This window comes from Myodes glareolus, chromosome X (assembly GCF_982192425.1).
Source record: "Myodes glareolus chromosome X, mMyoGla1.1, whole genome shotgun sequence".
In the NCBI taxonomy this organism is placed as follows: Eukaryota; Metazoa; Chordata; class Mammalia; order Rodentia; family Cricetidae; genus Myodes; species Myodes glareolus.
In genome coordinates, this window is record NC_142053.1 from 18,221,228 (window position 1) to 18,237,022 (window position 15,795).

At 40.1% G+C, this 15,795-nt stretch overlaps 1 protein-coding gene across 7 annotated transcripts in view; it reads left to right on the forward strand.

The window, feature by feature from the left end:
* The window catches only part of Arhgef6 (Rac/Cdc42 guanine nucleotide exchange factor 6), a 120,016-nt gene that overhangs the window by 37,414 nt on the left and 66,807 nt on the right, over positions 1–15,795 (forward strand). For all 7 annotated transcript variants that reach the window (XM_048457518.3, XM_048457519.3, XM_048457515.3 and 4 more), the window contains 2 exons: positions 775–976; positions 12,736–12,806. In XM_048457518.3, coding sequence (XP_048313475.1) covers positions 775–976; positions 12,736–12,806 — 273 coding nt within the window. The remainder of the gene's footprint in view (positions 1–774; positions 977–12,735; positions 12,807–15,795) is intronic.

The window sequence follows — 15,795 nt, forward strand, 5'->3', positions numbered from 1 at the left end:
TTATTATTATTGCTGTTATTGTTGTGTGTACATGTGCTGTCTGTATATAGTGCAGATACATGTGAGGTCAGGAAACAACATTTGGGAGTCAGTTCCTTTTTCCCTTCCACCAGGGGCTCCTGGGGTGAAACTCGGGTCATCATTCCCCAAGACCTTGCAGATGCTTGCATATCGATTTGAAGGGGTTATTAATCTGTCCTGAGACATACTCAGAGACTTCTAAATTCAAAACAGAGGCTAAGCTAGGCACGATATCACATAGCTGCAATCCCAGCACTTAGGAGGCTGAGAGGCAGGAGGATTGCTGTGAGTCCTGGCCAGGCTACTTAGCAAATTCCAGGCCAGCCTGAGCTAATGTGAGAGACTGTCCTGGGGAAAAAAAAGAACAAAATAAACAAACAAATAAAATAAATAAATGAGATGGGTCCGCGGTTTTACTTTTTTAAAAATGGAAAAAGATATGTTTTACGGGTATAGGTGTTTTGCCTGTATGTATGTCTGTGTGCCACTTACAAAAGTGCCCAAGAAGACCAGAAAAGCACAATGATTTCCCTGGAACTCGAGTAGTCACAGATGGTTGTGAACTGCCATGTGGGTGCTAGGACCTGAACCCAGTTCCTCTGTAAGAGTAGCCAGCATTCTTAACTGCTGAGGCATTTCCCTAGAGCCCTGGGGTTATGGCCTTGGTCACTCCACTTTGCTGACGTCTACATAATTTCTGCGCTGGCCTCAATTAGACGGGCACTTCATCTGGTGTGGCTTTTGTTTCTCTAGGAAATGACGGAAAATGGAAGTCACCAGTTGATAGTAAAGGCGAGATTCAACTTCAGGCAGACGAATGAAGACGAACTGTCAGTCTGTAAAGGCGACATCATTTATGTCACTCGAGTTGAAGAAGGAGGCTGGTGGGAAGGCACGTTAAATGGGAGAACAGGATGGTTCCCTAGTAATTATGTCCGAGAAATTAAACCCAGCGGTGAGTAAAGCTTTTGCCAAGTCTTATGTGCAACACTTGTTCCTTCTTGGTGTTCGTACTGAAAATGTTTTGGTTTAAATTGCTTAACAGGAACAGTTGATACATGTATGTGTGTACATCCAAAATAAGACTAGGACAGAACTGGGAATAGTTACAAATGTCGAAACAAAGTTGTATTTAGACTATGAGAAAACCAAATAAGCAAAGGAATTCAACGTTCAGACCACTGTTGTACTGTAACTACGTGCCTTTCTGTCTACCGATTCTAGCCCAGAGTGCACAGCGCAGAGCCCTTCCTGCTCCTCTGAGAATCACCATGGCAGACAGAATACAATAACAAGAGAAGTTGAGAGCTAACTTCCCTTTTTAGCTCTGCACCCTTTAAGCAGACCAAAGGCTTACTGCCTCGGAGATGTGTGAGCGAGATAACTGCTCGGGCGGAAAGCTGCCTGGCTGACCGCGTTAGGAACAAGATTGTCCTTAGCTTATTGTACACCAGGAATTGCTTTCCCCTTTTCTGAATAATGTACACACAATAGACTTTAATTGCTCTTTAGAAGTTTGTTTTAGAGGCTTTTTTGGGTAACTTGTTTGTCCTTCTTAAATAAGAAGGCAGATTCTTCTTGTGATACTTAGCAGAAATTAGCAGAGTATCATGGAGTACATCTGGACTCCTAACCCTGGGGAAGTGGAGGTGGGTGGATTAAGAGTTTAAGGTCATTTTACCTGTAAAAGGGGTTCTAGGCCAACGTGGGCTACATAATACCCTGTCTCAAATAAACCAAACAGCAACAACATTCCGTAGGACCCTTTGCAGTCAGTTTAGTAAAGGATGTGATAGTGCCGATAAAAGTGCTGTTAGTCCATCTTTTCATTTTTCAAAAATATTTGCCCAGGGGCTCTTTTCAATAGCTTGATCCTCCTTGTATTGTCTCTTCTTCATTTTTCCGTTAAGGCTTCCTAATTGATGGGGCCACTGGGTGGTTCAAAGAGTAGGGGTGCTTCCTGCCAAGCCTGCCATGAGTTCGATCTCCAGGGCACGTGGTAGAAGGAGAGAACCCACAACTCCCAAAGGTTTTTCTCTGACCCCTATATATGCACCACAGTTCATGCCCGCTAGAATAAGTGAATGAATGAATAAATAAATAAATAAATTTTAATTTAAGAAATGATAGTGGAGGGCCAGTGAGATGCGCACTGGGTGAAGGTGCCCGCTGTACAGCAAGGCACTGGTTGCCTGAGTCTGATTCCCTAGGACCTATGGAAGAGTGAAGGAGAGAACCAGCCCCACAAAGCAGTCCTTTGAGCTCGGTATGCATGCCATGGTCGGAGTGCCATCTCCCACACACACATCATGCTCACACGGACACATCGATTTTTACATTGACACATTTAATTAGTAAAAATATACACTCACTCTAATTAAAATAAAACATCTCAGAAGTATAGTATAGATCATGAAAGTTCCTTCTCCCTGCACAGCTGGCCCCAGATAATTATCACTTGGAAGGCTTTCCTTAAAAGTTCTTAAGATGAAATTCAGTTGTTCAACTTTCTGTGTTCTGGGATGGGGGAGGGGAGCTTCTCATTGAATGGAATGTATTTCCTAGAGGACTTATAAATATTTGTTTGTATGGACTTCTCATCAGTTTTTGTTACGTTAGGCATGAACCCCAGCTCCTAATACATGCTGGGCATGGACCCCAGCTCCTAATACATGCTAGGCATGGACCCCAGCTCTTATACATGCTGGGCATGGACCCCAGCTCCTAATACATGCTGGGCATGGACCCCAGCTCCTAATACATGCTGGGCATGAACCCCAGCTCCTAATACATGCTAGGCATGTTCCCCAGCTCCTAATACATGCTGGGCATGTTCCCCAGCTCCTAATGCATGCTGGGCATGGACCCCAGCTCTTATACATGCTGGGCAAGAGATTTATTTACCTCTGATCTAGAGTCCCAGTCCTCAGAATTTTTATTTGCTGGGAATTGAGACTTTTTTAAGCTCTGGAAGTATTTTCACAGGCCCTGCCTGGAATTTCCTTGGTTTTGATTATTTTTACAGCTGACCTTCACTCCCTGCCGTAGCTTTCCTTTGACATAATCCGGTTGTCAGGACCCCTAAACCATTTTCCAGATTTACACCGAATGTTCCCTGGTGCAGTGTCCTCATCTACAAAGCTAAAAGAAACGACTTTGGTTGCCTTGCCTAGAAATTCCAAGCATTGCTTAAAGGGTAGAGAAGTGGACAGCGTGACTCTCACTTTGACGTCTTATAGCAATGTGCTATGGACAACCCTAGGCCTTGCTCTCCCTTCTCTTTGGGTTTTTCTTGGGGTTCTCTGGTTTAAGACTCAGATTAGCAATCTCTGGTCTGATTTTAGCAGTTAGGGGATCCCAAGAAACAGCCTGCTGGTGAGAGTAGGTGTGGCTTCAGAGTCCAGGAAGTTTGTGAGGCCAGGAAGTTCTCGGATCTGATGTATGTGGAACAGCATCTCTCATGAGGTTCATTGTCACCACTTTCTCGTCAGCCCCTCTGCTGTTCTTGTCACTTCTGTAATCTAGCCTTAACTCGGTAATCAGGGCAGTTCATTAACAATGTAACCCAAATCATGGCCCCTCCCAGAAGTATAAAAGCCTAGGTCACCACAGTAGTACTGTCCCAACTTTGTCCCTAGGTGATCTCATTCCACTTTATGCACACTGGTCTCTTGGCCTACCTGGCTGTCCAGCCATTGGCAATGCTCTCCTCAGATTTCTGCACTGCTGCTGGCCTTGTGACCTCCAGGTCTGCTCTCTTGAGCACGTAGTAGCAGCGTCTTCCTGAGTCACCCAGGACAGAGGTGAATTCTTTTCCTGTTGCGTCCACCCATCTCTCTGTCCTGCTTCTCTCTTTGCTCTATTGCTTTCTTCCCCTAATATCCTATATTATTTCTTTACTCATTTACTGCCCATATTTTACCTTTAAAATGTAAATACTACAAAACCAGAGATCCTCCTCTGCTTTATTTATGCTTGTTAAATATTGGTAAAATGTCTGGGTGTGATGGCTCATGCCTATAATTTGGGGAGTGAGACAGGATACTTGCCCATGAGCTCAAGGCCAGCCTGGGCTACAGAGTGAGCCCTGTCTCAAAAAATCAAGACCAAAACAAAATAAAGACATTTATGGGTTAAATATGGTCAAAGTACATGATTTACTTGAAATAAATTGTGCGTTAACAGCCTAATACTATGTACAATGAATATAAACCAAAACACCACAGTTTCAGAAAAAGATCATATTGTAAAATGAATGAATATTGTGAGTTAGGTGATAAAATTACATTCATCTTGTTCACTGAGTACCTGCTATCCACTTGGGGTGTCCCTAACAATAGTGCCCAAAGACTCTGCCCATAGGACCTTCTTAGCTTTATGTGCTTAGCTTACAGTAACAGCATGTGGCAGAACAGGCAGTGCAGACAAAGGTCTAAACAATGGACTACTGGAGCAATGAAGAAACAATTTGGTTAGCAATATTCTAAGTTGAGGACAAGTCCTTGAACAGGGTTCTGAAGATTTGAAGGTGGTTCTGCCTGGTGAGAGGTTAGAGAGAGTGGGGTAGAGAACGCTTGTAGGGAGGTATAGAGTAGCAGGCAGGATGATTTTCCCTGGCCATGAAATACATGGAAAAGGCCAGGTCCTTGAGCTAGAGCTCTATGAAGATGGCTATAGCAATGTCAAGTTGCTTTTTATTTTTCACGGACATATTTAAACATGAATTTGTAAAGGCAATGCACACATGTGGTGGTTTGAAAGAAAATGATCCCCAAAGGGAGTGGCACTGATAGGAAGTGTAGCCTTGTCAAAACAGCTGTGGCCTTGTGGGAGGAAAGGTGTCGCTGTGGGGGGCAGTCTTTGAGGGCTCTTTTGCTCAAGCTTCACCAAGTGTGACAGTCTACTTCTTGTAGAAACCCTAAGGCAATAAGATAAATTTTATTATTACATTTTCATAGACTCCACTTCCCCTCTCCCAGCTCTCCTCTGCCTCTCTTGCTATTTCTTCTCCTCCTGTAAATAATCCCACTTCTTCTTTAATGTTTCTCTCTCTCTCTCTCTCTCTCTCTCTCTATATATATATATATATATATATATATATATATATGTGTGTGTGTGTGTGTGTGTGTGTGTGTGTGTCTACATATATGTAGATTCTATATGTAAAAAAGTATGCAATATTTTCTTTCTCCCCCATAACACCCTTGTTCTCATCTGTCCTGTCTTAGTCACCGTTCTATTGCTGTGAAGAGAAACTATGACCAAGGTAACTCTTCTTTTAAACGGTATTTAATTGGGGGCTTGCTTACACTTTCAGAGGTTTAGTCCATCGTCATCTTGGTGAGGAAGCATGGTGGTATGCAGGCAGGCTCTGAGAGCTACACCCTTATCTGCAGGTAGAGAGAAAGGGAGACTGGGCCTGGCATGAACTTTGGAAACCTCAAAGCCTACCCCCAGTGACACACTTCCTCTAACAAAGTCACACCTATTCCAACAAAGACACATTTTCTAGTCCTTCTAACCCTATCAAAGATTTTCACTCCCTGTTGACCAAGCATTCAATTTTGAGCCTATGGGCAGGCATTCTTATTCACACCACCATATTCTCTTAAGCCTTAGTAGTTGTTCCCTCTCCTTCCAGCTAGCTCTCTACTCTCACGTCCTACATATGCAATCTAGGTTCTGTGTAGTTGGACTTTCTTGGCCCACCAGCCCCCAAACTATGACACATACACTTGTTATTAATTATGGAAGTTTTGCCTTTAGCTTAGGCTTGTTCCCAGTTAGCTCTTATAACCTGCTTCTATTAATCTACATGTTACCATGTGACTTATTTTAAGCCTCTCTTCTGTTTTGTATGTCTGACTTCCTCCATGTCTCACTGGTATCTCTCATCTTCCCTCTTCCTGGAAGTCCCATCTATTCTATCCTGCTTAGCTATTGGCCATTCCACTCCTTAATAAACCAATCAGAAGATACCTTAGGCAGAGACACAGTTTTACAGTATACAAAAAGATAATCCCACAATAATTCTGTATATGACAAAACCTATAATATTTGTCTTTGTAAGCTTAGTTTATTTTGATTAACTTTATAATCTATCCATTTTCTTGAAAATAACTATTTTGTTATACTTTTTCTTTTAAAGCTAGTCACACATAGGTCTGGCTAGCCTTGAATCCACTATGTATGATGCGATGACCCAGAGATTCTGATATTTCTGCCTGCATCTCTTACGTACTGGGACTGCAGGCTTGTGTTGCCATACCTTCTTTATGTGATGCTGGGAATGGAACCCAGAACCTCATATATATTATGCAAGCACTCTACCAACTTATGTCCAAGCCCCAGTTGGATTCTCTTAAATGTGAGGTTGAAGCAGAGGATCATATGTGTTCTGGGAGATGGCTGCATTTCAGAGGAGTGGTGGGTCAGGATTCTGCCTTGTAACTGGCAATGGAGAGAGTGAGAGTGGAGAGACAGAAAAGTGCATGGATGTGGGAGATGTTGCTGAAACAGAACCAAAGAGCATGCGCATGAGGACAAGGGAAGAGACAAGGAATATCCAAATCTAGAGGTTCAACCTGATGATGAACTTCTTAAGGGAATGTGTTATCAATTATCTGGCTGCTCAATAAAGATTTGTTTCCCATGATTAGCTTATTAATTCTTGTCCAGGACACTGGTGGGACAGAAAAGCATAAGTCTGACTCTTAACTCATTGCTTCCAGATTAGTGGGAGAAGATATCATTGCAATATAGTACATTTAGTGATTTAGCTGACTACATGATGTAATGGATACTAGCGAGAAGAGAGGTACATAATATAAGCAGATGGGGCAAAGGGGGAAACTACTCATGTTTGTATATTCTTTTTATTGTTTCCCTTCTTTTCCCTTCCCTTCCCTTCCTTTCCTTTCCCTTCCCTTCCCTTCTCTTCTTTCTTTTCCCTTCCTTTTCTCTTCTCCCTTTCTTCCTCCTCTCTTCATCTCTCTTTTTTGTCTCCTCTCCTTTACCCTCTCCTCTCTATCCCTTCCTTTTACTCTCCCCTCTTTCTCCTCAAGTTCTCTACATAAAGTTGGAAGACCTTGAATTATTGATCCTCCTGTCTCCACATCGCATATACTGCAGTTGCAAGTGCACTTAAAATTTTAGGGACAACACCCTTGGAAGAGAGATTAAAGTAGTTCTTTCGGCACATTGAATAGTTTCTGTTACAGTGGTTGGTATAAAGAGAGTAAATCTGGCTCCTGAATCTCAGTGGTCTTCTGTCTTTGCAATCTCCTCTTCTTCCCATGGCCAATTCTCTTTTTGTTTTACTTCCATAGTGTTATCTAGCTAAGGAGGCCCTTCCCAGAGGCCAAATGAATAAGACCACCCAATCTCAGACATTCAGCTTCCAGAACTGTGAGATAAGGAAACCTACTTTTTACAGGCACTTAGCTATAAATATTTTGATATAGTAACAGATGATGGAGTAATAAAGTGCTGGACTCCATTTAGAGAAAAGATAGAAGAAAGGTATGTGTATGTGTGTGTGTGTGTGTTGGGTGTGCAAAGGTGTTAGTACTGACAATGGTGAAATGTCTGAGGATTATTGAATAGATAGAAAGGTAAATAGAAAAGCTGAAGATGAAACATGAGTGACAATATGACAGTGAATAATAACATTATGAATTACATTGCAGATCAGCAATATTCAGAGTCAGAGAATGTATTAAGGGTGAAGAGGTTATGGAATACTTAATGCAGGACGTCGTGTTTGAGCTACGTACTGAAAAGCAGGGAGCCAGCAGATGGGCATAGAAGGGAGAAAAGGATAAAGTAACTCCTAGTCATTGGTCAGAGGAAACCAGTGAACTTCTGTGGTCAGACAAGCAGAGTGAGCTTTGGACCAGTATCAAAGTTTAGCTTGGTGTAAATGAAGGAAGGCATTAAGTATTTTGTTAGGAAAGTTAAATAAGCAATAAAGTTTTGTTTATTTGAATTCTTTTCTACCTAAACTCTTGCTAGCTCTACCAAATTTACTTAGAATGTCACCAGAGAACATGTTGAATTCCTCATATTCAATGATTGTGAATGGCTGCCTATTTATAAATTTCTTTCTATGAATTCTTTGCTGATATGTAAGCTTAGAAAGCAAGACTAGTCTTCAGAGAGGGTGAAAATGACTTATAGATTGATTCAAAGATGAAATGTGTATTCCATAGACACATTTTAAACCCCAGTGCTGAACAATCTCTTTTATCTTTCTATGAAGTTGAATCAGGAATGGAACTGAAGAACTTGAGAAATCTCTAACTTTCCTCCAATTGGGCCAAAGGTATAGCCATATAGTCACTTGGACAGTCAGTGATTCTGGCAAATTCACACATCTAGCCTGGGAGGTGAGACATTCAACCTAATACTCAGAGTATTTTTGTAATGGCATGTAATGACAATGCAATCCCAGGGACATATAACCCTCCCCCCTGTAGAGGGTTGTGCCAGGGGAGTGCTATGCAGTTTCCATCTCTTGAGACTGTCATTCCCAAGAACACTTAGTGCTAGGGTAAATTTGTCTTCGGGGAGTGGCATATTAAGTTCTAGATTCCACTGTAGGTCTTGAGCAGATATTACTGTGCTCAGAGGCACAGAGGCAGTGCTTTCCCCTGCTCTTTGAGAGAAGTGCAGCACAAAGAACAACCCACAAAATATAATAGATAGGCAAGAAACTGAGTCTCTCTGTCTCTCTCTTACACACAGAGAGAGACAGAGACACAGAGAGGAGAAACAGCAAGCTTTCAGCACGTCCTTCAGGTTAAAGATGTAGTAGGTCTTTGTGAGCATGACAATAAAAACGTCTCACTGAGAGGACAGAACTTCAACATCAGTGACATCCAGAAGCCACAATGGGGTTGGAGAGATGGCTCATGGCTAGAATTAGTCACTGCTACTTCTGAGGACCTGGGTTCAATTTCCAGCACCCGCTTGGAGGCTCACAACTGTCTGTAAACTCTAGTTCCAGGGGCTCCAACACCATCCACTGGCCTTTGAAGGAACCAGACATGTATGTAGTTGGTGTACACATATGCAGGTAAAACACTCCTTCATATAAACTGAAAATAAATAAAAGATGTATGTGTAATCAGAGGTTTCTCTCCCACCCACCAGTTTCTGAATAACCACTCAGAGACTTAATATTATTTATAAATGCTTGGGCAATGGCTCAGGTTTATTACTAGCTAGATCTTACATTTAAATTTACTCATATTTTTAAATCTATACTTTGCCATGTTACCTCATTTTTTTATCTGTCTTGCTTCTTTAGTGGCTGGCTGGCTGGCATCTCCCGGACTCTCCGCTTCCTATATCTCTTCTTGGATTTCCTGCCTGGCTCCATCCTTCCTTGCCATTGGCCAAAGCACTTTGATTTATCAGTAAATGAAAGCAATACATATTCACAGCATGCAGAAAGACCATACCACAGCATTTCCCTGTTTCTGTCTAATCAAAAAGGAAGGTTTTTACTTTAACATAATAAAATTACATAAAACAAAACAGTTATCAAGCAAGAATCAGTAACAATATCCAGTATAATTGTATTTGGCAAAATTAAAGAAAATTGTCAAACTAAATCTTTCAGGCTTGGTGGCAAACAACAAACATCTTTATTCTCTGAGCCATTTCACTTGTCCTAAAAGCTAAGGTTTGTGTACAGATTCTTCATTCACCTTCTCCCAAGACAGTCATTGTGAGTTACACGTATAATCCTAACACTCAGGATGCTGAAGATGGAGGATGATCATGAATTTTCAGTCAACTGGACTGCTGGCAAAACTATCTTCAAAAGAAGCATGGAGTCAGGCAGTGGTGCTGTGAGCCTTTAATCGCAACACTTGGCAGGCAGAGGCAGGTGAATCTCTGTGAGTTCTGGGCTAGTCAGGTCTACAGAGTGAGTTCCAGGGCAGTTAGGGCTGCACAGAGAAACCATGTCTAAAAATAAAAGCAAAACCAAAAACACCCCCCCCCCCAAATCATTGTGGAAGAAAGAAGGGAAAAAGCAAAAGATAGAAATAAGGAAAGATACCTTCTCCTTTTCCATGCAAAAATTTCCATGACAGAAAATATTGAAACAAGCATGGTTTAAAACAAAGATTTTAAACCAATCCTATTTTCTCCAACTGACCCTGTTAAGGAGTCATTAAATTATTCGAGAAGATGATTAGGTGCATGGTTAATTGGATTTGTACTAAGGCAGATTAGGAAACTACTCTTCCTTATATATGAGACCCTGTCTCATAAATAAATAAAAATATTCCCTATTTTCTAGATTCTGGAGTAAAATCTTTTGTTTCATCCGTTTCATCCCCGTTACTGATAAGTTATTTCTTAAAAATTTAATTAAATCTCCCCCCCCCATGTGTGTGCAAACAAAGTAGAGGTGAAAGGACAACTTTGGGAATCGGGAGTCAACTCCCCTCTGCCACTGTGTGGGTCCAGGGCTCAAACTCAGTTTGTCAGCAAGGACCTTTACCTACTGAGTCATCTATGGCCCCTGATATTGGTAGTTTGTTCTCTCTGTCTCACTCTTCCTTTCTTATTAGAGCTTTGATTATTTTATTAATTTTTTGAAAAATATGTAAAACTGTTACTAACTTTTCTCTTTAACAATTTCATGCATTGTTGTCTCTCCCATCCTTACTTTTGCTTACATTTTCAAAGAACTAATTCTTTTTCCGTGGCATTCAGTCATCCCAGTTATCAAGAAATCTCTAAAGCATCTACTCCTTTCATGTCTGAGTCTCCTCCGTTCTCCTTTGCATAGTTAACATTGTGTTTCAATTCCACTATGCATTCCATAGCCCTTCCTGCCCTTGGCTATGTCTTAGAAGGCACTCCATCAGCGGAATGCACTTTTCTTGGTCTTGCTTCTGATTGGTGACAACATCTTGCTGGTGTCTTCCATCCACAGACCAACCAGACCTAACCTTGCTTAGTTTCTGAGATCAAAGGAGATAGAATATGTTCCATGTGTTGTGTCTGTAGACCTTGCTTTTATACTAAAAAGTGATCTTCATTTCTTCATTTTTTTGAGATAGTCTTGTTATGTAGCTCAGTTGACCTTCCACTTCCTAGGTATCCTTAGCGCTTCTAAAATTTATGATAATCCTCCTGCCTCATTCTGTTTAGGACTAGGATTGTAAGTTTGACCCACCACACTAGACTCAAAAATTTTATTTTTATCAAGATTAGTTTAGATAATAATTGAACAAAAAACTTAACTTGTACTCTTTACTGAAGTCCTGCGTCAGCTTCTGCCCAGTGCTATTGACCAAGCCCTTTAAGTAGTTTTGGCTCTGGGAATCCTATTGATTGGGGGCAGCGCCTACTTAGGAAGTTCTGCCTCAGCTTTGATCTTGGTTCTGCCAGTTTCCTCTCTGCATGACCTTAGGCGAAGGACATTACATTCCTGGTTTCATGTTCTCTCTCCTTTGTAAAATAAGATGATCTCCATTAACAGGGTGCTGTAAAGATAGATAAAATGTCTTTAATGCTACTTAGTCCCAAATAAATATTAGGAATATTTTTAATACAATAAAAATTAAAATCAATATTATATGGGAAATATTTATGAAACTGTATTGTAATAGAATTACAAGACTATAGGAAAAGATGTATGTGTACTCACACATACACATTCATAAAAGAATGAAAATACATAATAAATAATTATTACTCAGAATGATGCTTAACTTTGGATAATGGAAAATCACTGTAATTTATTTATGTTTTTATATTTTTAATTTTTAAGGTTGTTCTGTAAAAGAATCATAACTTGAAAAAATATTTTAAAAGAATATTAATGTGTGATGACATACTCTTACTTGGCCATGTGCAGTCCTCCAGGATTCAGAAAGGGTTTGAAGCAGTGTATAATATAGGAAAATAATCAACCCAAAGCAAAATGAAGAAAAGGAGACAATGCATGCTGGAGATACTCTGCAATGATACTGCTCAGCATTTAGCACACCTGTAATCTGCAGCACTTGGGTGAATGAAACAGGAGAATCAGGAGTTCAAGGCTTCCTTGGGATACATGGCAAAACTCTATCTCATAAATAGAAATATGAGTGCTTTTGTGTTTTATTTTAAATAGCATACTGTCCTAGGATAGCCTATGGTTGTGAGTTAATAGGTAAGATTAACTTTGTAGAGGAAAGGAAGCATTTTCTAATACAATATAGCAATATTAAAACAATAAAGAAAACAGAGAAGCATTTTAAACATATTTTCAGCAAGTTGAAGATTATGACTATTTTATTGTTGGCACAGTAGGCACCTCCAAGAAAGGAATGGTTGGTATTATGTTCTTTTCTGGTTGTATGATAATCTGCCGGTTACAAATACACCACAGTTTGCTTTGGTTTCACTTACCCTGTTTTGAATAAATTGAATGAAGACTCTGACTTCCATAGATAAAACCAAACTGAGAGTGATACTCTTGTCCTGGCTCTGCCATTAACTCTTTGGACTGTTCCTCCCTTGGGACTTGAGAAGTCTGAACAAGAAGGTTAAACTTTGACCTTCTGAAGTTTAGTGATGCTTCCACTTACTTAAAAAGGCACATTTCCTTGATCTTTCCACTTGGAATCTTTACAGTCTGTCCTGTGGTATCAAATGTCCACCGTGGCGTTGTGTGGTATTAACACTATCTCAATGTCTTTTCCACAGAGAGACCTCTGTCCCCTAAAGCTGTCAAAGGATTTGACGCTGCTCCACTTACCAAGAATTACTACACTGTGGTGAGTGTTCGGAGGGGAAAATTGCTTTAACTCAACTTGGAGATGTTTCACTTGTCAAACCACTGATAAGTTTGGGGTGACGCAAAAGGAATATGGGATAAATTGCTTTGTAAGCTTCCACGGCCGTTTGCTTTGCAATGCTACTCATATACTTGCAGAAGTCTTACAGGTGCCTGGAGGTTTCACAGCTACTGTATTGGTAAACCAAACAGCTGAGCAGTGCTTCCGGGCAAGGACTATGGACCGTGGTGGAAGAGAATATGGTTAATATGTAGGCACGATTCTGAAGTCCAATGTTATAGCCTAACCGTGTAGTTACAAGAAGGCACGTACCCAGGTTTCTAAGATGAAATGTGTTTTAAGTGACTGTGATCTGTGATTGTACTTGAGAGTCAATCAACCCACAACAGCTGCTGGAGTATTATTAATTCTAGCTTGTGACGAAAGCCTGAAAGGAAGACTGCTTTTTGACACAGATGGACGGATGAAACAGCTCTGACTTGAACACAGCTATGTCAAACTGTATTAGCTATAAATAGGGGATGTGTAATACTCAAAATAAGCTCCTGTTTGAAGAAAGAAATTGCATCACTCTCCTTAATCTATTCTCTGCTTTCCTTCATTTCCTTTCCAGACTTGGCCTAGTCACTAATGAAAAGGTCAAGTCGTCATTACCTCTAAGTTGCCTTGTCTGGTAGCCCTGTGATCTCTCCCACCCTCTACTGAAATACAGCTTCAGTTTTTACCCAGTGTTCTACGTGCATTTGTACTGCATGCTCATTTGATTTTGTGCATGAATATGGAGTTTTTAATCATCTCTATGCAGGTATCTGAGTATCATTGGCTTCCAGTGAAATACAAATGTTTCACACTGGTGATATAAACAGTAGGTGATATGAAAAATCAAGAAGGAACTTCATAGGTGCCCTGGGCAACAATTAGAAAAGAACTTTTTGTTAATGATTTCCTCTTGTTTCTAGTTATAAAGGCATGGTTCAGCAAGGCTAGTCTCCCAGCTCCCTTCAGGCCCCATCAGTTCTTTCAAATGACCGTCTATTGACTTCATTTTTAAGGAAAGGATGGAGGCAAATGGCAGTTGAAATTGTGTTGTGGCTTCTCTCTGTGGACCTGCAGCATCCCAGCATTCCGCTATGCCTTTCACTGTCTTCTGGCTGTAAAAGTTCAAAATGTTGACAGGATAGGTTGAGATAGCTCACTGGTACAGTGTTGTCTAGCGTGCACTGCATGGACTGCAGTTTGCATAATGTATTCACTATTGAAAGCCATATATATTGTGTCTAGCTTTACTTGTTACAAACAATTCTGCAGGCAGTACCTTAGTCATAGAATTTGATAAGAATCTGCATGGTAGATTCCTGGAATTTTTGGGCTCAAAAACTATATATGCTTTTAAATTTCTGATATATCAAATCTCAAATTTAGTAAAGAAAAGAGAAGGTCTTGGGTGTTGACCGAGTGTTCTGTCCAGACCAGTCCTTCAGCCGTTCAGTTCCAAAGAAACACGCCAAGGCCTACATTAATTCTAAACTAATTGGTCTATTAGCTCAGGCTTCTTATTAACTCATAACTTATATTAGCCCATAATTCTTGTCTGTGTTAGACATGTGGCTTGGTACCTTTTATCAGTGAGGCATTCTCACCTTGCTTCCTCTGTGTCTGGCTTCCTCTCTGACAACTGCAGACTGACTCTTTCCTCTTCCCAGAATTCTCCTGTTCTGGTCACCCCGCCTACACTTCCTGCCTGGCTACTGGCCATTTAGTGTTTTATTAAAACAATACAACTGACAAATCTTTACAAAGTACAAGACTATTGTCCCACAACACTTGGGCAACTCATACTGACCCGAAGGGAAAACATGTAGAGCTTTTGTGTTAGTATTACATAAATAATTTTTACTATTTATTTATTTTGTTTGTTTTTTAAATTGTATCTCCTGTGGCTCATGTTAGCCTTAAACTTGCTATATAGTCAAGGATAAACTTGAATGTCTACTCCTCCTGCCTCTGATTTGCATGTGTTAGTACAGTAAGCATGCCCAGTTTGTTTGTTTTTGGGATAGTCTCACCTTGTTGGCCAAGCTGGCCTGAAACTCAGCACATAGCCCAAACTGTACTTAGATGTATAATCTTCTAGCTTGTGCTTTCCAAGTGATAGGATTACAGGAGTATATTACTATGTCTGACTTATTATTGTTTTATTACTGAGTGCAGATAAATTGTATGTATTACAGTTATATATGGTTATAAAGAGATTCTTGTTGGTTAGTTATTTTTTCATCCAAACTAATTTGGAGTTGAGTATTTAGGAAAAAATTGTGGCAATGAATTCACAGTGTGTTATCTGATTATTCTTCTTATCTGTGGATATCTGAGACAAATAAAAAAATACTCCCATTCAGAAAACTAGAAAATCATTATTACACATGAAAAATGTCCCCATTTAATCTCTCATCAACTCTCCCCTCTCAGCACTGTTAATACAATTAATACATATTCTTTACTAGATGTAGTGTCTGAGTTATATTCTATTAAAAATAAATCATATAAATAACAATGAAACAATATAGAAAAAAGTATAAAGAAGAAAATAAATACCACTAATTTAAAATGATCACTACTAATACCTAACTTTTCTGAGGAATGTATATATGTATAGATACACATATTTCCATATATGTATATGGGTGCATATTTTAACATAAAAATAAGATCTATGTATTCTTCATTATTCCCCTTCATGGAAAGTTTTCTATATATGCATTCCAACTGTATTTATCTCTCACTCGAACTTGAAGTCGCTCATACAGCGAGTCCTCACTAATACAAACTCCCTTTACCTTGGTGCTGCATGTTACTCACATTTTCCAGAGAAATGGGAAGGAGAGAGGAGGAAGGAAAAGGTGAAAAGAGAGAGATACTCAAAACACAAGAGAAAGAGTAAGCAAAGGATCTTAGTTTTACTTTGTTT